Source organism: Tachypleus tridentatus, chromosome 13 (assembly GCF_004210375.1).
Source record: "Tachypleus tridentatus isolate NWPU-2018 chromosome 13, ASM421037v1, whole genome shotgun sequence".
NCBI classification, from domain to species: domain Eukaryota; kingdom Metazoa; phylum Arthropoda; class Merostomata; order Xiphosura; family Limulidae; genus Tachypleus; species Tachypleus tridentatus.
Window position 1 is genome coordinate 178,426,860 of NC_134837.1, and position 26,590 is coordinate 178,453,449.

Consider the following 26,590-nt stretch of genomic DNA (forward strand, 5'->3'; position numbering starts at 1 on the left):
GTTAACAACATCTATTTTTCCTTCTTACCGATACTTTAAATTAAACTACTATGAATTCGAACTTCAAATTGGTAAAGTATTAAAGATGATCCGATATAAAGACCTCGTGTCTGTAATAAAATATATTTCAATGTCTAGATTTTTAACCTTTACATCGTGCATTATTCAAATAGTTCAAGTAATATACACCATATGATGTGCTACAAAGACCGTCTCTCTCTGTGTCTGTACCAAAAATTATTTCAGTATCTGGATCTTACTTTTGTATCATACATTATTCAAACAATTCAAGTAATACAGACTATCCAATGTGTCATGAAGCTAGTCTCCTTGAGTCTGTTATTAAATACATTTCAAATTATAGGTTTTAGTCTTTGCACCATGTGTTAGCTGTTTGAATTATGCATTAATTGTTGGAATTCTAGGAAATTTGTATCTATTTGCTATATTTTATTCTTGAGATATTAATAAACTATTAGAACCATCTTCAAGAGTTGGCATTAATAATAGCAATCATTATACGTTTGTTTCAACAGAATTTTTAGATGCATTTCAGTAAGTGCAATCAAGTTAGTTCTATATGAACCAAGTTTCAACATCACAGATAAGAATTCAACTTGTCAAGCATTCTTTAGCATTATATTTTTTACGAGACACATTTGCTGTGAAATAATGTCTGGAGAAATGCTTATTAATGCATGACATAAGTAATAAAAAATTATATAACTGTATAATTCATTTCGTACTAATTTGAATGTACTGTAGACATTTATGTTCGAAAGTCAGAGAGATAGAAAAGCTGCTAAGAAACTTGCTCACAAAGGTTTTTACTTCAGTCAGAACAGCTTGATACTGAGCTAGTTTTATGTATTACAAAGTTATATGTTTACCCAAAGCCAAAATATCTGAATTTACTCAATACAGCATTACAAAGATTAGGTATCACATACTAAGCCAAGAATTCGAGGTACCTGAACTCTGTAATCTGAGGAGGAAAGAATGGATATGCAGAAGTATTTCAGATTATTTAATTCATTATCATATTACATATGTACAGTCAATAAATACTCTGAGTAATTTTTAAATCATGCAGTTAAAAGATCAGCTGACTGACACGGAATGTGACTAATAAAAATATTTATTTACTGTTTCAGTTACATGTAAGATTGTTGTTGCTGGTAAACAGGTAAGCAGAAAATGTACAAATCACGGAGTAAAACAAGTCATTATAAAGAGTTCTGTATTTCTGAAATGTCAATAAATTATTCATATTATTATATAAATCAGGTAGGTCTGAACTAAAATGAGGTTGCATTATTCTTCATGAAACCCACTTCAAATAAAAATTATCTCAAAACAGCTGGTATAGGTCAGTGATGTCAAGAAAACCCATTTGTAGATAAAAAATATATATATGTAGAAATGACTCGTTTTGGGTTGAGATTTTCTTTTTAACGTAGAAGAGCAAACAATGTTTCGACCTTCTTCGGTCATTGTCAGGTTCACATAGAAAGGAAGAAGTAACTGACCGGAAGCTGACCACATGTTTCGAAGGGGTTGTGTAACTGAGTGTCGGAATGTAGAGAGCATGCTTAGATGTTTAAATATATAATTTAATATTTATTATTATTATTTATTACATTATTTTTAACATAGGTATAAAGGTGTTCTTTTGTATTGGTTTATTTTGGGCATGAGTTGTTGTATAAGTAAGGCTTCTTTAATTTTGCGTTTGTTTATGTTTGTTTCTTTATTTAGTATTTGAGTGTTTTCTATGGTTATGTTGTGTTTATTTGACTTGCAGTGTTCGAAAACGTGTGAAGGTGACTTTTTATGTTCTTTGAATCTGGTTTCCATTTTTCTACTTGTTTCTCCAATATAGAAGTCGTGGCAGTTATCACATTGTATTTTATAAATAATGTTGGTGTGGTGTTTGTCAGTGTAGTTTTTACATAGTATAGACCTTAGTTTTGTGCCTGGTTTTTGAATAAATCTGGTATTAACTGTCATGTCATATTTTGTTACTAGTTTTTGCCAAATGTTGGTTATTTGTTTGCTGATGTTAGGAATATATCGTATACAGCAGTATAAGGTTTCGTGATTTTTTGATTCATGAGATATATTTACTTTAGTTGGTTGATTTTGCTTTTTTGTCTAGGTGTGAAAGCAATCAAATATCATTTCTTAACCTCAAAATTACAAGAACTGATACACAATTTAAAACAGAAATCCACCGAAAAATCACCCATACTGGACTATACATTCCTTGGGACTCAGCATAAGAAACAAAACAAAAACTCAACATACTAAGAAACCAAATAAACACAGCCATAAAACTACGCTCATCAGATAAAATTAACAATGAATTAGAAAAATAAAACAACACTTCATCAACATCAATAAGTTTCTTCCACAAACCATAGAAAACATTATATGCACACACCTTAATGAAAAACCTTAATGTATAAACTCTGGACAAATCACAATTATTTGACTTAATATCCTTTTAAAAAGGTACATTAAACAGATATTTACATTACTGATTTTATATATAACAAAAAGTTGAATCTTAAATAAGCCTTTTCAAACTGAAGTAGCATATGCAAGAAAACAATCCTGCAATGAATGATGTATTTAATACAAACAAAAATATTCTGTGCTTTTTTTATTAGTTAAAACTATAATGTTTAATTTTGTTCTAATCAAAGCCATATCCTGTGTTTAACCATGACGGTAATTTCCAAAAGAGAAACTTCCCATGATTCCAGATTTTCCAGTTCTACAGACAACCATGAAGTTTAAGATCATCTGAAAGCTAATATTTTCCAAACTTGTAAATGTATTTTCAATAAATACCAACTTCTTCACACAACTAAGCTATCTTACAAGCACATCTGCCTTAATATCTGCATGCTAGTAACCTTTAGGCAACTCCCATCTAATTTCACTAAGTTTTAGGTGAATTACACTATAGTATAATGATGTCAAGACGGACAAAAGCCATACGTAAATAGGAAGATGATATATCTCCATGTGCAATAAATTCCCCCTATACACCTGCACTTGTGAATCTTCATTCTTTAATGAGGTAAGAAAAAATTCAGGTACACTGGAAGCGAGATTGTGTGGAGAAGAAAATATCTAATGGAAATACCTTTTCAGGCAAGAAAAAGGTAAGAGAGACCTTGAGAAAATACCTAGATCCCCACTGATCCTTTATATTTTACCATAAATAATGCAATAGGTGACTGCTTTAGAAGCCAGCAAGTGCAAACAGAGATGTAGGCATAACACTCCACTGTTGCCAGTTTTTTCTATGATATTCTATGAAATACTGATGGTTTGGATTGAACAAGTAAAGATATAAATAACACGGGGATACGTAGAGTGCTCTTACGAAACATCCCATCTCACAGTCACCATATGAAGAGACAGGTCAGATGATACAAGTACTTTCAATTATCCTGGGTTGATATGAATTTTGAGTTAAGCATATACTGGGAGTCACTATCACCCACCTGGAATAAAACAATGAAGAAAAATGGAGTTCTGAATGAGTAGTAGTACATATTCCATTCAAAGATGGTGGGATGGAAGAAAAATGTTGCCCTATAGAAGTTACAAAAATTTAAGAGATACAACAGTAGGTGTATAGAAACACAGCTTGAGGAGCTTGTCGAAGAGCCAATGAAGAAGAGATAAAAGAGAATGACAAAGGTCAATTATAAAAATGTATGAAACAGACTGTGTGCATTCACAATTCAAGGCAAATATGTCTAAAGAAGTTGATGGATATATCTCTTAAAGAGAGAGAAAATAGTTCCGTGGAAAAACAAATGGGGATCCATGGAAGAAACAGATGAAGGCAGGAGCATCAAAATGGACAGATATATGATAAGGCACATCAAATAGTCAACAGGACCCAAAAGTTGATCTGGGTTCAAACAGTCCAATAAGCAAGAGTCAGAAGGAAGGGAGAGAAAGAGATAAAAGTATGGTTAACTGTGAGTGGTTAACATCTTAAGGGGAATATAGAAGGGCAATTGAAGTGAGTGTGGGAGGCATTTACAGGATATAAATAAGTATCTGAGTAAGTGAGAAGGAGGAAACAAGTCAAGAGAAGAAGATAGCACAAAAGCAAGATGTCAACAGATCAAAGGGAGTATATATATGAAGTTATGAAAAACCACATCAAAGTTTCAGTCAGGCATGAGAGCTAGGTGACAAGGATGGATGAGAAAATAGAAGAACAGAGTGAAGGAAAACTTTATGGTACCACGAAAAAAAAGGTGAAGATCGACAAACCAATGATGAACAGTCGAGTAAGTGCAGTAAAATGGTTCATAATAATGCTGGTAAGTAGAGAAGTGGTGGAAGGACCAATGATGAAAAACATCCCTCAATCAATCATAGACAAAGACAGTAGAAGGACAACAAGAATAATGCCACATAAGTAGAAGGTCCAATCCAATAGGAAACAGATCAGTCAACTTGATATAAATAGAAGGAAAAAAGATAATCCATGATGAAAACGAGATATGTGAGGACAAAGCATGAGGGAGAGGGGAAACTGGGGAAGAAAAAGGGGATTAAACCTAGGCTAAGCTGGGCAAATAGGCAGCAATGATAGGATCCAAGAATAATAGTGTGTAAAGGTGAGGAACAGAGGGAGGAAACAAACAGGGGAATGGCATAAAGAGGAAGATGATACCATGTCTGGCTGAGAAGATCAACATCAGGAGCTGAAGAATGAGGAACAAGAGAGAGAGAGCTCAGAGGTCTGAAGGGTGAAAAATGCATCCAAGAAGGGAATGCCAAACCAAGAGTAAATTCTTAACAGATATAAGGTGGATAGGTCATTTTGTTGATAGAATGGAGTTTGTCACTGAGATATCTGCTCTCAGCAAATGATAGACAAGAAGATAAACCTGATGTGAATGGTCCCAAAAGTAGTGGGGGCCTAATGCCTGAAAAGAAAAGGACCTGGAACAGAAATCTCATGGATGGTCAGGGCAAAAACAAACCACAGAAGAGAGTTTGTGGAACATAACCAAATGATACACCAATAGGAACAAAAACAGAAACATACCAGACAACTTGATAGAAGGTTTTGCACATTCATGTGGAGTGAATGAATGACTATCATCCAAGTGTCAGAAGTCCTGTTCTCAACAGAAATGACTTTAATAGTGAATGAAGCACTGAAAAAAAGAGGGGATCCAGTTTGAGAGGAAATAATAAAATACAGGAAGTATTTCTGGGCACAGTTTAGCTGTTTTAACAGTTCACCAAGGAGATACTCACAAAAGTACTCAATAGACTCCAAGAATGAAAATCATGAATCTGTAAGACTCATAAACAGGTGACACAAATGCATGCCCCAAAGGAAAAAGGAGTTCTAGGAAAGCCAGTATCCTTATATTCTAAAAGCAAAAGAACATCTGCACAGATAAAATGCAAGAAAATTAAAACTTGAGGGCCAGATATGCTATAATACATAGATAAGAAGAGAGGATAACTCAGTAGACAAAAGAGAATCCAAATATACCAAACAATGAGGGGGTGTCAGAAATGACTTAGATCCCCCCTTCTTCAACTGAGTAGCCATAGGAAAGGAAGAGAGGAAGAAAAAAGGAAACTGAGAATGGATTAACAGAAAACAGCAGTCCAAGAAAAATAACACCAGCTTCAGGTCATGAATATGGCAAGCATAAGTCCTCACAACTCCAAATAAAACAAGAGGGGCTGATACTGAGTAGAAGGGAAGAGGAAGGAATGGGGAGATGGAAAAAAGATAAATGAAGTACAGAACACAAAGGTAGGAGAGGATAAGAGACATGTAGCAATGAGTCCAATACACTGACCATGGCCAACTACAGACTGGGCAAAAAAGACTATAGATAATTTGAAGAAAGGGAAAAGAAACAAGGAAAAGAACAAAGTTGGAAAAAATGGGGAAAGGGGACTCTTGGCAGAAATTAAGACCAATGGAAGGAGAAGTTAGGTACCCACAGACTTGTGTGTGTGGGAGAGTTACTGGCAAGAAAAAAATGTCTGGAATCTAGAATAAGAAAAAGATCTAGATGAGGAATTGGAGTAAAAAACAAATTCAAGAAAAAGGAAGAAATCTAGGAAGACTAATAAAGACAAAAGTTGTATAACAACATTAGATCACGTGACCAGAAAAGTAACACTACTAATTGTATCTTGGTAAAGAAGAATAACCAAAGTAGTGCATTTGGGGTTGAACTGCTCAACCACCAGGATCCTTTCCTCCCCTTCACAGGTTGCCATGCAAGGCAAACATGTGGGTGGATGTTCAGATCCCAGAGGAGGTAAATTGAAATTATAAAACCTTCTTTCGGAGGTCCCCTAACAACATAACAGGAATCCACCTCAAGGAGAACTCAGAATTATGAGCCAATTCATGCCTCACTCAACCTGAAGAAACAGAGATCCTCTGGCCTGGGATTATGAACCAAAATTTCATCTCCTCAATGAGGAGGTAAAGTAAAACCTCCTGCCCCTAAAATTATGAGGAGGATGTGGAACAAACAAGAAATTTAGTTATTATCAAATTCATGCCCCACAAATAAGATCTAAAATAATTTAAAAAGAAAATGTTGTAAATGTAGTAATAGTGATGAAGAAAAACCCATAGAAAACTCCTAAGACTGTATTCATAATTTTTTCTATTGAATAAAAGTGAGAGAAGGTAAATGCTTGAAAAATCTCAAATCTCAACAGAGATTTACATGGAAATCTTCTGTGAGAGTCAACACCTACCCTCAAAGTGTTAGCTTTTGTTGGCTTACTGCATGTAAGACATTTCATTGGTGTTCGCTGAGAATGTTTATATATATTTGTTTAAATACACTGTACTGTACCACTTGTTAATTTCAAGTGTAAAATTAAAAACAATGCACAAAACTACAAAGTAATAAAAACTAGAAATATAATAGATTATTTTCTTTATCCTTACAGACCTTAGAATCTTTTAGTGAATGAAACCTTTCCTCATGAATTCACAAAATAATCATAAAAAGAGAACTGGAATACAAATGATGCTGTAATAGCAAGAAAACAATTTAGTATGACAAGAAAAAATCAAACAGGCTAAAACACAGCCCAAAATGGACCTTCACTCAAGGAAAGTCTCGTTATGTGTTTGGTGGAATATTGTTGGTGTGATCCACTTAGAGTTGCTGCCACTCAATGTAACCATTACATCAGACTTCTATTGTCAACAATTAGAGCACTTGAATGTTGCACTGAAAGAAAAGAGATCTTGAAACACACGAAAATGCCAAAACTAACCTCTCTACATTCTTTTCCTCTTATAGAAGTGGCATTCAGAAGCTTGTGAATTGTTGGCAGGAAGTAATAAATAGTAATGGAACATTCAATATTGATTAAATAGCATTAAAAGCATTTGAAATGCTTTCTCTTTTTGTGAACCTAAAATCAAATATTACTTAAGGGATGACCTGATAGTAATAGAATTCACCAATCACAAAAAAAAACTTGTAACAAAAGTTGTGATATAATTCAGATGCCAAAATGAAATGCTTTCAATAACAAAAAGTCCATGTTACAAGTTGTTCATAACAAAAATCTCACACTCAACTACTGTACACTAACAACAGAAGTGATAATTTTCATATACTGAAAATGTACTTCAATAGTTATTTACCTCCTCTCACAAGGTTAGTTAATGCCACCTGGTACTGTCTTCTATATGCAAAGTTTTTATTTATGCATATCAAAAGGCATCTGCTCCCCCCTACTGGAATCAACTGATTCCAATATGTATCTCAAACAAATCATCATGTGCCACTTCTCCACCAATAGGAACTAACATACATGATGCATGCAACCACCTCTACACACCTCTACTGAATTATCATTTTAAAGTTTGGAAGAAGACACAAGTATCTGAGGAAAGTGGTTCAAGAAGGGTGGGAAATGCAAAAGAAGGGAAGAATCTACTGGAAATGCAATTTCAGCATAGGAAAATTATAATTTTGAATAGTATATTTACCTTCTCTTACAAGATTAGCTAAAATACCACAATGAATAGGAAATGGGCCTGGTGCAAAGAAATGCCAGAAGTTTTTTTTCTTAATTTTGAGCAAAGCTACACAAGGGCTATCTGCACTAGCTGTTCCTAATTTAGCAGTGTAAGACTAGAGGGAAAGCAGCTAGTCATCACCACCCACTGCCAACTCTTGGGCTACTCTTTTACCAATGAATAGTAAAATTGACCTTTACATTATAACATCCCCATGGCTGAAAGGGAAAGCATGTTTGGCTTGATGGGGATTTGAACCAGTAACCCTCAGATTAGAAGTTGAACGCTTTAATCCACCTGGCCATGCTGGGCCTAACAATGGAAGTAACCCCTAAAAGCATCTAAAGGATATATACCTGGAAATGGGATATCCAGATCTAAAGATCTGATGAAGGGAACAAAACAATTTCTAAATGAAATATACTCTTCACCTATCCATGAAATGTGTAGTGTAGAAGGGTGAAAAAAGAGAGGAGCACATCCAAGTCAGAGACAACTGTGGCAGTAAATACATATGTAACTTAATGTTGGACTGGCTCATTTTCAGTAATTATTTGGAGGGGGGGGGTCAAGATTCCATAGAAAGCACAATTGTTAATACATTTTTTATTATTACTTCATCATATTTCAGCCATATTACATGGAAAACGGTAAGAGAGGTACTTTCTTATAGAAATAACAGACAAAAAGAATAATTAAAACTATACCAGAACTCAGTTCTTAAATGTAGATAAACTATAAAATTACTCTTAAACAATATTTAGAACACCAATATGCAAGTGTTGCCATCTATTGGAAATGTTATGAATCAGAATATTTTTGCTCTTGCAATAAGCCTTCAACAGATTTAATCAAAGGTTTCTTCGTTTCTTCTACATTACATTAAAGTTGCTAAATATTACAAATAAATTCAATAATTTATACTTGTCACAAAGTTTCATTTCATTGTACCTCAATAATATATACATAGTTTATACCAAAACCATAAAACTTTAACAAATAATAATAATAATAACAATGCCCTCTCTCCTTTTCTTATAAACCATCTGATATATCTTGTAAACCAGCAGTTCTCAAACCTTAGTAATCCAAAAACACCTTTCACCTTGAAATTTATTTGCAGACCCTCCAAACCTAATAATGTTTTTTTTGTTTTGAGTAAAATATTTCTGTGTAAATGAATAGTTGTATTCCAAAATAAAATGTTTTAATTAATGTAAATAATGTTTCTAAAATTATTTTTATGGAATTTTGAATAAGACTTGTGAGCCCCTTGGAATAACTTCATGGACTAATGGGTGTATCCTGATATAAATATGGAGGAAAAGAAAATGAGATGCCCACTAATTTAAGATTCTTGTCCAACCACCAAAGCAGATTGTCCACTAGGGAAGGAGTGTAATAGGAGCAGCAGGTTCCATTGTAGGGAATGTATATGTGCACAACCTAGTGGTATCACGGAAGAACACATCACCAAAAGTGGTAGAACCTTACATGCAGAAAGTGAGGATGCAGACAAGGTGTGACAAACTAAAAATTCTAAGAAACTAGGAGAGGAAAAGGTTGGGCCCAACTGAGGTGAGTGTTGACAAAACACCAAAAGGTATTAGGTTAGATGAAGATAGGGATTCTCCAATTTGATTAACCAGACAACATGAACAGCCACTTGAAGGAGCTAACAATTATAAGTGACCAACTCCAGTTTGGAATGGATCGGAAGAAGACAATTGGTCATATAATAATGGAAATGCAGCCCCAGGTCATGAAGACAGAGAGCAAAATAGCTCCATCCAGGTGACAGAAAACACAAGATGCAGGAACAAGTCCATAGGTTACAATGTGAAATATTACACCACCCTAATATGGATGAACCAAAGATATGGACAAGACCATGCTGAGATGGAAACATGCAGGTAACATAGGCAATGTCCATAAACCTGGAGAAAATACCAACCAGAGGGGGAGAGAAAACTCTACAGTGGAAAGTTTAACAAAGCAACTGAGGTGTGAAAAATAACAGGCCTCTAGTCCCCAGTTTTCTTGGAAACAACACACAGTCTGGAGTAAAAATCCATTGTCTGACAGCCTGTTAAGCAAGATCCTGAAAACCTCTGACAGATGCTGACAAACACAGGATCCTGATGTCGAGGAAAGGAAATAGATACAGAAGACAAGGGATGTGTGGCATGAAATGGGATCTCAAATCCTTCTGACAAAACTATAAGAATCATTGTTGACAAAAGGTTGGAAGTCAAGCTCCTGCTGGACCAGAGATTACTGGGTAGTTGCACATACTATTGGTGACGTGATATACATTGTCAAGGAAAACAATGAGCTGTAGTATCTTGAGACATGCAAACAGGTAAGTGTTTGGAAAGGTGAATGATAGGAAACTTAGCTCCAACTGAAAGAAACTGGCTACCAGATGAGAAAGGGTAGACTGTTGTTAGACCAATACCACTTGAGATTCCAAAATCTCTATGATCATATCAAAGACTAAATATCATAAAAATGTGACCGTATATATGAATCACAGAGATAAGGTGCAAGTAAATGGGCCCTTAGTACAACAGCATCCTGACTAAGAAGGCCCCAACAACAGAGAAACCACGTACGTAATACCAGAGCTGAAGATGACAAATGTGTCAACATGGAAGTAGGGGGATGATCTCTCAAACAAAACAAGATTTCTGTGAAAAGCTTCAGACAGGAAATGAATAACAAAGATATTACAAAAGAGTAACATGTAATAAAAAAATTGGGCATGGGTTAAAATGATAGGAGATTCAGTATCCACCCCCAAATTGGTAAAACAGAACTTAACATTTGCTTGTTGAGATAAGGTCAGAGTATGATAAGCAAGGACAGACTGATCTTAAACTTATGAAGGAGAAAATTAATGCTGTCATTTAACTGGGAGACAAAATGTTCAGCATGGACCCAAATATCAGGGAAATGAAGGGGGGGACCAAATAGGGTTGGGAAGAATGTTCATGTAGTAAGGTAGGACATGGGGCATAAGAAATAGGAACAAGATAAAACATCACATACCTGAGAAATGGTCCAAAAAGCCCATGGAAGGCTAAACTGAATCCTCTGAAAAGGTATGAAAAAACATAGCAAAATCAGGAGGTGAAAACAGATGATCAAAGTGCTCATCAGACTGAAAAGGTTTAACATGCTCAGGAAGAAGTAGGGCAATGTTTGGAGATAGAGGATAATCTATGTAATGTTTAGTCTCTCTGCAAATAAGCACTGATAAATCTCCCATCAGGTTACATGTACCTAAGGCCTTAGATAAACTTTCTGTTTACGTTTAGATGCCTGAAGTGATGACATCAACTTTGGAACTTATGTCTTCAAGAGTTGACAAAAACCAAACATGAAAAAAAAATGGCTATAATGATGCAGAATTATTATATTTCTAAATAAAACTGGGTAATTTATAAAGTATAACCACTTCATGAAAAAACTATCTCAAACTGAAGTGACATTAAAAATGTCCAAAAAGTGATAGATCAGTGGGGGTGTATAGAGGGAATCACGTGTTATGTGAATATATTATGCTCCTACTGATGGAGAGGTGATGTATGACAATTTACCTGAGACACACATTGGAGTCACTGGGTTCATACACGGAAGGGGGGGGATCCAAAGGCTTGTCACATGTGCAAAGAAAACGTTTGCATATAGCAGGCAGTAATGAATGAATAGCAAATCTTGCAAGTAGAGGGAAGTACCATATTGGAACAAGACTTACATCTGCAGGTTTATTTTCTATGATTTTCTTTAATTAGAACATCCAATATTTTTCTATCCAAAGATTTTTTATACAGTTATCATAAGTGTGTTACTGAAATACTATGCATTTACAAATAATTCACCTTAAGCTACAGTAAAAAGCTTTTTTTTCACAAATATATAAAAGACTTAAGATTTTGTATGAAAATTGGGTCTCTAAACACAACAACACAGCACTTACCCTGACCTAGTTTTAAAGAGTCTTCCTCTTCTTTCTTCTGGAGAACCATCAGTTTCTTCTGTATCACTACTGCTGTGATCATAGGTACGACCACCAGGAGGATCTTGCCTAGATGCCATGTTCTACAAGATTAGAATTAATCATTTCTTATCCTACATTTTGAATACACACACATATAACCATTTTCTGTTGTAGCTAGCATAAATACAATTGACTTAAACACACAAACACTGTATGCCAAGTTATTTTATCAAACAATTATTTATTACAAAGAACTTCAATTTTCATGCATTTAGGCTTTATTTCCACATACCTATTTTAAATGCATCAGATAAAAGATTAATATACATTTGTAATTTCAGAAAAATCAACAACAAAGCATCAAACTTCATAAACACTTCTGTTCAAGTTTACAGGTAATAATCATAGAAAATAATTTCAACATCTAACAGTAATGAATTATTATACTAATTTACAAAATATATTTGATTGAAGAAACTATAATGAAAACAAAGTGATATTTTTATTGTATTAACTCACCCAAGACAAAAATATTTTAAAACATCTTTTACTTAAATACTTTTAACAATAACCACAATGTCTATGAATGAATAACTAAAATCATGATGTCTTTAAACATAGGCTTTTATGCATAGGTGCTAGAACTTTAACTACATTCTTTTGCAATTAACAAAATACTCAGACTATTAAAGAAATGAGAACCTGACTACTTATTGGAGCTGTACAGTAAAACTAAGAATAATTTGTAATTTATCAAAACTTGTTTAATTTCAGCTTCTTCCAGGAGTAAAACCAAAATTATTTAAACACATCTCATAACAACCACATTTTTACCTAGCTAATTAATTTAATTTTGTCTTAAATTTCTCCAAAACAACATCTGAACAACAAACCTGTACATCTTAACTCACTAATACTACCAAAACACTCCATTCTTTAACAAGAACATTAACTCTTTCACTGCCAAATTTAAAAGTAAACAAATTTTCCATTGCAGGTTTATTGTTAGTTGCAAAATAAAATAGAGACAGGTGTTTTAAAACTTCATTCATTACCTAAAAATTTAAAACTGTGGGATGTTTAAAAAAGATTTGTTTGTTTGGTTTTGAAATTTGCAGAGCTACACAAGGGCTATCTGTGCTAGCCATACCTAATTTAGCAGTGTAAGACTAGAGGGAAAGCAGCTAGTCATCACCACTCACTGCCAACTCTTGGGCTACTCTTTTACCAACAAATAAGTGGGATTGACCATCACCTTATAATGCCCCCATGGCTGAAAGTGCAAGTATGTTTGGTGTGATGGGGATTTGAACCCATGACCCTCAGATTATGAGTCAAGAGCCTTAATCACCTGGCCATGCCAGGCCTATTTGAAAAAGAAAACCTCCCTAACAGTGATACAAAATTTTAAATTAACTGAAAATTTCACCAATTTTTTTACTCTTTAAACTTTTGTTGAATATTTAACAGGACATCATCCAAAAATACTGTTAGTAATAAATAAAGTGAACAGGAAACACCTATTTATTACTAGCAACTTCTTTATTTAGAAACTCTTTTTACACAAAATTATAAGGCCTATGATAATTACAAAAGTAGGATTTTTTGGAATTCGCTTTTTAGTAGTCTCAATGATTATAAAAAAAATGGTGTAATCACTATTTACTCACTTTGTAACCATGAAAATACACAAAACTCTGGAAACACTTAGCAGTTGGTTTTTATTGGCACAAAACAAACAGGCTATCTGCATCAAACAACTGGTAAAAAACACATAAAAGTAAAATTGGTATAAAATGTAAAAATAAATTGAGATAAGATGAAACAATGTCCAAGTTTCAAATAAAGGTTTTAAGTAGAATTAAAGAGACCATTGGCTTGCAAAAAGTTATAAACAGAAGTACATTGGACAATAATCACCATTGCTAATGACTGTCCTAAATCATGGGTAAACTAGCAGAAAGACCATACATTTGTGGATCAGTCCCAGATAAAAGAAAATGATGTGTTAAAAACTGTGACCAATGAATAGTATGGCCAAAACAACTTCGTTCTTCTGATCCTTATGGAAACTTGATAACCAAAGAACAACAGATGGTTTGATCTGAAAAAGCTTGTTACAATGCTACCCACTCCAAGTCGATTGGCAACTGGTGCAAAGCTGAGCCTCCAATACAGGACCATAGTCCTTTAATGGGATAGGCTTGGAAGTGACATAATCACAGCAGATGGACTTACTAACAGATTGGGAAAAATGGGCCAGCTATTTTATAATATCAATGAAAACAAGGTTAGAGCTAATGCTAAGTGATTCCAGGTCCAGTATAGAGCTAAAAGAGTTGGCATAAACAGTACAAATGGTGTACTGCATAGCTTCGTCATGACCTAGAGCAAGAGAAATGGCATAAAACTCAGCAGTGAACACAAACTGTAAAATAAATACTGTGAAAATAACCTAGCCCTGATAAATCATGGCAGATCCTACAGTCACCTGATTTCAAACCATCCATATCAATGAAAATGGTTTGAAAGTTGTTTGGATAAGAACAAGATTCCAAGAAAAGTGAGAGAAAAGTAAAGGGGAAGAGATAAATAAATCAATGGCAGTAAAATACTGACTAGGTGCATGAAAAACTAAAACACATAGGCAAGAAATTCAACATGGATGCCTGGTGGAAATTCTACAAAACATTGAGATCCATTCTGGTGAAAAACAAACAGAAACCCACTAAAAAGAAACACAAAAATGTCATTTATGAAATTTCATGTTCCTGCAACAAAACAATGGAGAAACAGGAAGACTTGCAACAAGAATAAAAGAACATAAAGATAGTACAAAATGCATTAAAACAAAATCAGCCAATGCAGAGCATACAAAACAAACTGGAAAAAACTAGAATCATTGACACACACAAATTTGGAAATGAGAAACATAAAAGAATCTCTTTACGTTAGCACAATCCTTCACTAAACAGAGTTTCTAGATTAGAGGTGAATAACCTATGGCTACCATTGGTTGAATCTACAAGAAGTATCTCCTCCAATACAAAACAAGAAAAAACCAACCAATCATAAAGCCCTCCACAATCCACCAGAATATCATAAAGATCAAGAACATCATACATGCACTAACCTGATGACAAAAGGCAGAAGACTTTTGAAATGTTATTCTCTACACTTTTATTTCTACAAGAGGTATTTGCAATTTATTCAATTAAATTTCATTATTACAGTGCATAGGAAATACTGAGCCTTTGGGATACACAAGGAGTTAAGGGAAGAACTAACCATGGAAGATGTAGCAGCCTCTTACTGGTTTAGTGATGGAAGAGAGGGGGAAGTCTAATGTTGATTGCATCATAGAGGTGTAAGGGTAAGTGTTTCATTCAAAGGTTTGACACGTACACAAAACTTTCAGGATGTGGTGGGAGATATTAACTATATGTTCTACAGAGAGGCAAATACAGTATGCTGAAAATAATTTCTCAGGTATTAGCTGCTGAAACTAACCTAATAAAATTAACAGAAAGCAAAGGATGAATGTCTGCAAGAATATGATAACAGTTGAGCTACTCAAGAAAAGAATTTGACTTTCTGTAAAAATGGATTGCATAAAAGACAGCCATGAAGCTACAAGCAGTGAGCATCATTGTGGAAAACATTATGTTCAAGTCTGGTGTAGAAGAGGATTCTCTTGAGATAAAAATAGAAATGGGAAATCATTGCTGAACTGACCAACTAAGTGGAACTCCACAGCTTTATCAAGTGATCTAGGCCAATACTTCAGAGTAAAGATGATGAGAAAGGTAGACAGAGAAGGTTCTCCTGTGAATGTCTTAAAGCACCCACTACCAAAGAAGCATGGTATCTGGATGCCAGCAAAGAAGATGATGATTGTCTATTTCTGCAATGCATTAATTTATAATATGAAAAAGCCACTGGCACAATCACTGTGAAGTGGAAGAATCTAATCTAAGTGGAGAAACCAAGAATCTCTAGAAAGATAGTCTGCAAAAATGTTCACAGCCAGTGGGACATAACAGGCTCAGATGTATACAATATGAACAGGATCAAAGCTGAAGAGAGACCACAGCAAAACAAAGGCTAGAATTGAATTCTTCTCTTTTCAATGATATAAGTTACTACAGTGAAACTATGAGGGTGAGCTAAACCATAATGATGGTGTAGCAGGGATAAGAAATCTTAACATAAAAGTTAAACTGATCAAAATTAAAAAAATGTGACATCCATATTCTTAAAGAGTCCAGGAAGCTGGAAAGATGATTTTCCTTCAAGACAGGACTGAAGCTTTTGACAAAGGCATCTATGAAGAGAGGCAGATTTGTACAAGGTTCAAGAAAAGGAAAACCTACAACAGTAAATTGTGACTAACGCTAACACTGAAGGTAATCAATAGAAGCAGAAGAAAGGGAAATTGTCTGAAACAATAAGTCTGAAGAAAGTGCTATTTAAATGCAGGATCCCACTTGAGGTGATGAGTGGTAGTGCATTTAAAAAAAGTGTGTGAATTGAAGTTATCACTCATGTTATGCATGTTAGTGCACCTAATAATACTGATGTCATGAATTGAAGTCATAATTTCTAAAGCAGAAAGTGTGTATTTGGCAGTAGATGGAGAAGACAGAAGTGTATAAACTTCAGACTAAGGCTTGCAATTGCATAGAAGATGGTTAAAACAATCCTTGAATTATTTTGGTACTAAAAATCATAATTGGAGTTTTGTATGAGCTACTCAATAGATGTAGTCCAGTTGTGTGTTCAACTGCATATGACAATTAGATGAAAAAGTCATAATATATCAGATGTTAAAAAAACTAATAAAAACTGAATAAAAATGCAGGGAGTCAAAGAAAAGTATAAGAGCAATGGACTGATAAGCTATTCCATGCACCACCACCACACCCAAATAGCAAAAAGAAAAAAATGACAAATAAGGAAAAATATAAAGATAAGTAATCATGTATATTCAATAACATCATTCAATGGTTACAGCTGAGAAACTTTTGTACATGAGGTCTCCAATGAAACATTAAAAAGACTTGAATAAAATCCAGAATAACTGATAAATTATATAAATTACTCTTTTCTGAAGATCTAAGACTTCCTGATAAGTAATTTGCGAGCATTTGTATCAGAAAAAAGTAAATAATTAAGATCACACTGACAGATCTATGGATTCAAAGGACCACAAAGCCACAGTTCTCACAAATGTGTGATCCAAGGTAACCTTAAGAACACACTTGAGAAAAAGAAAACTTAAACCAGTAGAGATTTCTTCAGAATTGAGGCTATCTGATAAATCCCTTCTGCAGACAACATAGGTGGAATAGGATTTAGCATCTTATTCATTTATCACAACAATTGGCTGTAGTTAAAGATGGCTATATTCTTGAGACTGACAGAACATACAACCAATTCTAGGTTTACAATATGATTTACCGTCATCCTGTATACAGACTCTAAGAATTCTTATCATTACCATTTTGAATAGTGGGTAAAGCAAAAGTGTTAACAATAGGTTATGTACTTCTAAACTGTTATTTTAAGTTTATGATTTTGCTGCTTGTGCCAATGAGTTCCAGATTTTGTCTTTATATGTAACTTATTTCTTTTAATCAAAGTACAGCATAAGATCATCAAAGGAATTAATGCAATAAAAAGATGTGCAGGACATTAAAATGTAGCAAGTTTATATTTTAGAAAATAATGTATTCAACTGCAATTTAAGTGACTAGAAAAGCATATAATTCCTTTCTTTTGCATACTTATTAGAAGTAAAGCTAGAGTCTAGTATGTGGATGGTCACTGAAGTTGAAAGTACACTAAGTATAAAAATTCTGAAATTATGAAGAGACAAAGGAAACTTCAAGTAAAAGTTGCATTTGTATAAAAAGGAAGCTAAATTATCTTTATAGTTTGTATAAAATGATACAAAGTATACAACTTCTGATGGAATTTTACATCAGTTGGTGCAAGTAAATGCTAAGTAATGATTGCAAGGAAAGAAAAGTTTCTCACTTTGGAGTGAGAAGTTGCTATTAATGTACAATTCTAATACAGAAATGTGTATGTCGTGAACTAGAAACTGGTTATTAATAAAGTAACCATACACATTTCACCAAAATTGGGAACACTACACTGGGGATAGAACAGTAAAGTTTAAATAATAAAAAATACTTATAGAGAGATTTCCATAAACAGTTATGTCACATGGCTTTGATGCTCATTTTAAGATGTTATGAAGTAAGTATTTGGAACAAAACAATATATAAAAAGACCAATAAGAGATAATGGTGAAATGTGGTTTCAGTCATATTTTAGAATCGATAGGTGCGTAATAAAATGTATACTTCAACACTGTCATACAAAAATTCTTGAAAGAAAAAAACAAGACCCTCAATGCTATCACCTCATTTAATTATGTAAAGAATATTCCTTAAATTTTTTTAGTATTTGAAAAAGAGTAGTTTTTGCAAAAGCTTGGGCTATTTCTTGAATACTAAGGTTTAAGTACTGACAAAGTTTTCCTCAGATAATAAATAATAAAGATTAAAAACAAAGAGATGTTGGGGGCTTCAAAAATCATCTTTAAAAAGTCTAACAAAAAATCTATTATTGTTGTTTAGTAACACTAAAATGATCCCATTTTTCAAAAGGATGTCCATTTGACTTCTTTTTATAGTGAAAAATTGTAATATTTTGTATGAATTAACTAAAAAAACCCTTAAAATTATGACTTTTTTACAAAACAATATTTGATTTGAGTATTTTTGATAAGGTTTTACTATTTTTGGATAAAATTATTATGTGTATACAGACTTGTAACTAAGTTCAGACATATATGCAAAAACGGCTGGTATGGATAGAGAAAACACTATGTAGAGGAGCAAACATTTCAACCTTCTTCAGTCATTGTCAGGTTCACAAAGAAAGAAAGGGTTAACGACTGGTAGCTGACCACATGTTTGAAGGCAGTTGCTTAATTGAGTGTAGGAATGTAGACATCATGTTTAGATGTTGGATATATTAATTAATATAGGTGTTCCTTTGTATTGGTTTATTTTAGGCTTGAGTTGTTGTATAAGTAAGGCTTCTTTAATTTTGTGTTTATGTTTGTTTCTTTATTTAGTATTTGTGTGTTTTCTATGGTTATCTTATGTTTATTTGATTTGCAGCATTCAAAAACGTGTGAAGGTGACGTTTTGTGTTCTGTGAATCTGGTTTCCATTTTTCTACTTGTTTCTCCAATATAGAAGTCATGGCAGTTATCACATTGTATTTTATAAATAATGTTGGTGTGATGTTTGTCAGTGTAGTTTTTACATAGTATAGACCTTAGTTTTGTGCCTGGTTTTTGAATAAATTTGAAATGAACTGGAATGTCTTATTTTGTTACTAGTTTTTACTAACTAGTTTATACCTATATTTGTAAATATAATCAAACATCTAAGCATGCCCTCTACATTCCTACACTCAATTACACAACCTCCTTCAAACATGTGGTAAGCTATCAGTCAGTTACCCTTTTCTTTCTTTGTGAACCTGATGATGACCGAAGAAGGTCAAAACATTGTTCGCTCCTCTACATAGAGCTTTCTTTACCCATACCAGCCGTTTCTACATATATATTTTTCTCTACAAGTGTGCTTTCTCCTCATCACGGATTATTGTATGTTCAGACTGCCTTTTAATTAAGTTGGCTTAACAACAACAACATGCACACACAAAAAAAAAACAAAACAACAAAGTCCAAGTAATTAAATTTGTATGTATTTATAAAAAAGTAGAGAAATGGAGTTAAAGTTGTTGCAAAATATCACTTAAAGAATGGTATCAAATGGACAATTAGAAAACCACTAGTGGTCCTGTTTTACTAAAATAACGAGAAAGAACGATTCCATGGAGAATATATTTCTATAAAGAAGAAACGTAGTTTAAATGTGACTGGGCAAGAATAAAGATTATTAATGTTGGTAAACAAAATGTTAAAATGGAGAATAGGCACTTAAAGAATGTCAACTGGTTTTAATAGAAAGGATGTTTAAAAAATATTTCTTACCCTTAGCACTCTAAAAGGAATACTGAAACAGACCTGAATCATGCAGACAATCCTTTGATAGCAAGTATAAAGGTTGATATATTAAAAATAGACATAACACATGTACTAGACCAGGCTTTTAAAGGAGGTCAAGGAGAATTGAAGAATTACTTATGTTACTCCCATTTTTAACAGGGGTGGAGTGATGTGTTATCCACAGAATGTAGGCTAGCTAGTTTAACTTCTATAGTGCAAACTCCTCCAGAAAATCTGATAACAGATATACTAAATCATTCAGTGAAATATATCATATTTAAAGGCCAACATGGATTTATCAAAGGGAAATCTTATTTTACTGATCTGTTATCTTCTTTGAGGAATGTTCTTTTTATCTTGACAAAATAGTGTGTGCGCGCACTTGGCTAATCTGGATTTTCAAAAAAAAAAAAAACACCTTTCAACAAGGTGAAACATATCGGTAGGAGTAGGATAAAAACTAATGAATTTGAGTGGAAAGTGGCTGAATGAAACTAAATGAGCCCAGACAAACAGGACCATTATTACCCATGGACAATACAGTGGGGTCATTGCTGAGTGCTTTACTCATTTACATTTATAATTTTGACAAGAGCCCTGCTGCTAGTAATAAAACTAATGGAATGTTAGGACCTATTTATAGACAAGTTTCTTGTAAGTCTGTTTGTTTCTGAATTTCGCACAAAGCTACTCGAGGGCTATCTGTGCTAGCCGTCCCTAATTTAGTAGTGTAAGACTACAGGGAAGGCAGCTAGTCATCACCACCCACTGCCAACTCTTGGGCTACTCTTTTACCAATGAATAGTGGGATTGACCGTCACATTATAATGCCCCCACGGCTGAAAGGGCAAGCATGTTTGGTGCGAACCAGCGACCCTCAGATTACGAGTCACGCGCTTAAACACACTTGGCCATGCCGGGCCAAGTTGTAAGTCAAAAGAAGTAGTTATCTACTAATACATTAATCATAGGTAAGTCCTCACTTCAGAAGTTATGCACAGTTCTGGTATTCTTTAAAAAATAAAAGATATTGACTTATTTGAAAGGACTTAAGAGAAAACTTCTATGGTCATTCTAGAAAGGGAAGAACTGCCTTTTAAGGATAAGTTTTTTGTCTATTTTATCTAAGCAACTAGCTTGTTCTGCACAGAAGTTAATATTTCATATTTCTTAGTACCATGAGTAAAACCAAAGTATATGCTATACCAAAAATGTTACCTTTGCCATACCCAGTAAAGACAAGACCTTTCATGAAATACAAGTCATCAGGCCAGCTGGGATATGACACATAGTAGAAATGTAAAAGGTTATCTCTTTCAAGTTTAAAACAATATTAGGGGAAGTGGAGTGAGTGCGTAAAGATCTTGAATTTTGTCTTGCAATATATCCTGAAAACAACAGGACAAGACAACACAAATTAAAAGGTTTCCAAAAGTGTGGATAGGCTTCAGGGGCTGTTGGAGTAATGAAAACTGACACATTTTTGGAGTTCAAGAAAAGAACCAACTGATTAATGTAAATAAAGGGTGGATTTTTTTTTACTAGATGCAAAGACAGCTTTAAAGAAGCAAATGATCTCTTTTTGTTTGCATATTGTATATTTCACTTAATATAATAATAACGTTAAAACTAAAACAAATAAAAAATTACCCTAAATTTCAATAATTTCTCGGCATCACAGCTAAGCAATTAAAAAAAGGTTTACAGCTCCTACAAAAAATAGTTTCTTTTTCCTTTCCTTTTTCACATTTCATTATCTTACAAAAGTAAAATATCCTGTGCATGAATTTATAGTTCTTAGTAATGAAATATGACCACTTAAGTTTGTGAAAGATTTATGCATCCTTTGAATCTGAACAGCACTTAAGGTATCAGTTCAGTCTATATTCTGTTGCCAGCATAAATATTAAGATCATAAAACAACCATAATTATGTTGTTCAGCTTTGTGATGTCGCATTTGTCAAATATTAAAGTGGCTTCACTTCTGCCATATGAGAGCACCCACACATTTGATACCTCACAAATTAATATATTTGATACTTATGAAATTGGTAAAAATCCTTTGTTTTCATTGTCTATGTCAACAATTTGAATATCTTCTTGGCTGATATTTGCAAATTTGCCAAATAAAACAAAGGTGTTAAAATAGATATAAAACTGACAATTCTAGTAAATTGCAATTGAGCTTGGAAATTATAAAATATTATACAGTAGAAATAAAAAAAAATGTGATAAAAATCATTTTTGTTAACACTAATGGCACTGTAAAGAAAATGAATTACAATATAAATATGATCATTGATAGATTCTTCAAACCCTTTAATGGTTAATTGTGGTTAAAAAACAACATTGTTTTGTTTCTACTTAGAAGAATCTTACATTTAACTTGGAAAGTAATTGTAACATTAAGACTAAAGACATTGTATTTGGTAAACTATTACATACAGCTTTAGTCACTTTATTATAAAAAGAAACATCAACATGGTAAGAAGCCTTTCAAAAAAAAAAAGAGTAGGTCTAAAATTATGGAATAATTCCCAGCAATCAATCCATTTAAAATTACTAGATAAATATTTCTTGTGTTTGTTTCTAACATACTAAAAATATATATTGATAAAAAACAAGTATCACAAGAAAATATATTAATAATCAGGCTGATTAGGTTACTATATCCATGAAATGAGGTTCCCACTTTTTCAGAGAAGAAAATGAGGACACCCTGTATTCATCTTTCAAACACGGCTAGTGCTTAGAAGATAGTGAATTTCAGGGATGTCTCCCATCACAGGGGCAGTACATTTAAGAACTTAAATACTTGGCAAATTGGATTACTGTGTGGTGCAGGAATATTCCATTCTAAGTTTGCAAATATCAATATAAGACGAAGTTTGTATGAATTATGGTATAAACCAAATTTGTAGTCTGACTCTGTACAAATACAAGATGTGATCTTTTATATCAAAATGTTTAGCATAAGAAGAAATCAAATTATTCTAAATAAAACAGGAAATGCTAAAACTGTTGTTCATCAGATATCACTAGTACAATAAAAGCATTATTTCAATAGAACAAACTTGACATATATTTAAGCTGCACTCCCAAACACTGCGATAAAGATATTCATAACAGTAAAAGTACCCAACTACTGAAGCAATGTATTCTACTGCAGAAAATTATACTTTATTAATTATACTGATGGCTTGGTTGATTTTTAGTTTCACTAAATACATAACTATGATAAGAAATTAGCTTTTATAAAAACTTTTAAAAATTGATTTTGTAGATTTAAAATTTTTTTTATTACATTTATTCTGTTGAAGGAAGCAACTTATTTACTCATCCCTGTCTTAAGTACACTTTTATAACCAACAGAAAAAGCAGGTGCTAAAACACACAAACCTGACAGTTATCACAATCATGAAAAATTTGTTTTTTAAATTTCATGTAAAGCTACTCAAGGGAAGGCAGCTAGTCATCACCACCCACTGCCAACTCTTGGGCTACCCTTTTACCAACAAATAGTGGGATTGGCTGTCACATTTTAATGCTTCCATGGATAAAAACTCAAGCGTGTTTGGTGTGACAGGGATTTGACCAATAATGCTCAGATTATAAGTCAATTGCCCTGACCACCTGGCAAGAAAAGCCAAAATTCACTGTCAATTGTGGAAGTGCATTGACTAAAATCATTGTTTAAAACACAAATTATTATTTTTAAACCTATTTATATTTTAATTATAAATTAAATCATGGAAGCTTCATGCCATATTATAGTGAGGGATAATTTTTTGCTTTCTAAAACATGCACTCAAAATTTAAAAATTAAGTTGCATTTGCCTTACCTTAACAGAATTAGCAACACCAAACACAAGGATTACCAACCATATCTCTAGTTTCTTCAACACAATTGGATTTTGTAACACCATAAATACTAGAAATCATGATTTTTATGTAGATTAACCCACAATGCATGGGCAAGACTTATGAAAGTTAATAACTCATTTATTAACATTATAGCAGTTGTAGAATTAACATTTTACCAGTTATGGATACAAACAGTGTTTTTGTCTTCAAAGTATGTATACTCCATGAAATGAAAGAGAAAACTGAAGAAATTCCATCAGTATTTGTAATGGCCACCCCACTAAGCTACATTTAGCTATCTGTGAAACTATAAAATCACTGCATTTGAAAAGAAAACTTCTTGATATACAAAAATCCTTTCCTAGTTGATTATACTACATTTGACAGGTCTAAATACAAAAGCCTAGGAGTTGATTGAGGGCAAAAAACCCTAGAAAGTTAGAGTAAGGTATTTATTATTATTGTTTCAATAAAAATAACTGAAATGTAACATCATTCATAAGTAGTAATAACAGACACATAAATTTAATATATTGTAACCAATATCATTATACTTGACAAAATACTAATATATTAAACTCACAGATTTGTACTTTGTGAGCCAATTTTGCTATGTAATTACAAATTTTGTATACTGAACATGTATACACGTCAGCCTAAATGTACATTTCATGACATGCTTCTTTATAAACATATGTCAATAAACCTAAAACTAGTTTATGACAAATTCTAATACAAGTTTCTTTATTTCAAATGGAAATATTTAATATTTCAGTCTTCACTCCTCTGTATCACATAAACCCCTTTATTTTTTGGACTGGCATAAATTACTTGAAAGTATCACTAAACTATAATGAAACTTCCTCTCCAAGCTGATTACTTTACTAAGATATAATTTAGAGCTTTGTGCATGTTTTCCCATTACATTAAAATGACTTGTGCATTAATTTAGTTTCACAAGCAAAAGTACTCATCCCAAGTGACATGAAAAGTTTAAGTCCATCTATAAATTAAAATTATCTACTTTAAAAAAGTGTTGAATTCTTGGTTTCACTCAGAGCCAAAGCTCGTATTTATTCCAACCTATGCAAAAAGTAATTGTTGAGAATTTCAGCAATGCTAAGAGCTGCTCAAAAATAACATACGATAGTTTTATATTTTTACTGTTTAAGATACGTCACACTTTAAAATATGAAAGGTAGTGTGGTTAATTTCTAATTGGTGTAGAATATCCTGCTCATGAAAAAAAATTTTTGTTCAACATACTTTTGTGTTTATTAAAACATATATGTATAAAATAAATTTGAAATTACAGTCAGTGTACTGCATAGGGTTAATATATTTTAAGTTATTGCACATCAGTTGTTTTAAAGACACTGGAATTACTTGAAAACTAGTACTAGTTTTTACAAAGGCTAGTAACTGGAAGAAATAGGTATTATAAAAGGTACAATTTTACAATAAAAGTATTACAAAAGTGCTTTTTAGCTGTTTTAAGAAACAAACTAATTAAAACAAGGCCTTAGGGTAAATTTCATTACTTTTTCTACATGAAAGAAATATTTGGGTCACAAAAAACACTATATAACTACTTTTCACTCTTAAGTCTAACACTGAGGATTTAGTGACAACTCAGGGCAATATAAACTCACATAATCAACACTTCAGTGAGAATTAAACAATTATCAAAACTTTAAAGAAACTGCTAAGCCTAAGCTATAACAAACGAAAGGTTTAACGTTATATTAATAATGACCAAACTCTTAGCCTTAGTCAGTTCATTACCTTTACATCTAAAGTTAAAACTCGTAATTTTGTTGTAGTGACTGACTACTAGTGCTAATACTAAATAATAGTGGCATTTTAGTAAACATTGTGGTTCGAGGCCTATCAACTTTACTACAGACTATAGTATTCAGCCCAGTGGCAATATAGGTGAGTTAGTGCTGCTTAGTCTTTGTTATGTATTTCGATATTTTACTTTGTAGAAATTTTTCCAAAACATTAATCATTAACATTTCCTCTAAGTTTTCCATATAACTCTACTTTTACACGCACGTTACGGCGATCAAACATGTAATAATTCTAATAAATTAATCCTAACAGTAACTTTACTTACGTAAGCTAATGCTCTATCGTCGTGTCGAGTTCAAATTCACGTATCTTTGTTAAACCTTTTCTACAACTTAGCAATCTATGTTACGTCGACAAAATTGATTGTTGTCTAACATAGTGTAGTGCTCTCTAATAATAATATTGTCACAAACGCACATGCACATATATAACTGACATTTTCTGATAGATCAGGTTTAAAGGATTTATGCATTAGTAAATCATTGGTTGAAAATGAAATCAACAAGGAAATAATATGAAATAAATAATTTTAAGTATGAAAAATAATATTTTAACACAACGTTTTGGGACAAAATAGGACCTTTGTTTTGTTTGTTTTTGAATTTCGCGCAAAACTACTCGAGGGCTATCTGCGCTAGCCGTCCTTAATTTAGCAGTGTGAGACTAGTGGGAAGGCAGCTAATCATCACCACTCACCGCTAA

The 26,590-nt window shown here is 33.1% G+C and overlaps 1 protein-coding gene across 5 annotated transcripts in view; it reads right to left on the reverse strand.

The window, feature by feature from the left end:
• The window catches only part of mri (BTB/POZ domain-containing protein mrityu), a 130,782-nt gene extending 104,511 nt beyond the window's left edge, over positions 1-26,271 (reverse strand). For 3 of the 5 annotated variants that reach the window (XM_076475520.1, XM_076475522.1, XM_076475518.1), the window contains exons 1-2: positions 26,154-26,271; positions 12,054-12,175 (exon numbers count right to left, since the gene is read on the reverse strand). In XM_076475520.1, the coding sequence (XP_076331635.1) occupies positions 12,054-12,172 (119 nt within the window). In that variant the 5' untranslated portion in view covers positions 12,173-12,175; positions 26,154-26,271. The remainder of the gene's footprint in view (positions 1-12,053; positions 12,176-26,153) is intronic. The other 2 variants (XM_076475521.1, XM_076475519.1) reach the window with 1 other exon arrangement.
• Positions 26,272-26,590: the final 319 nt, after the last annotated feature.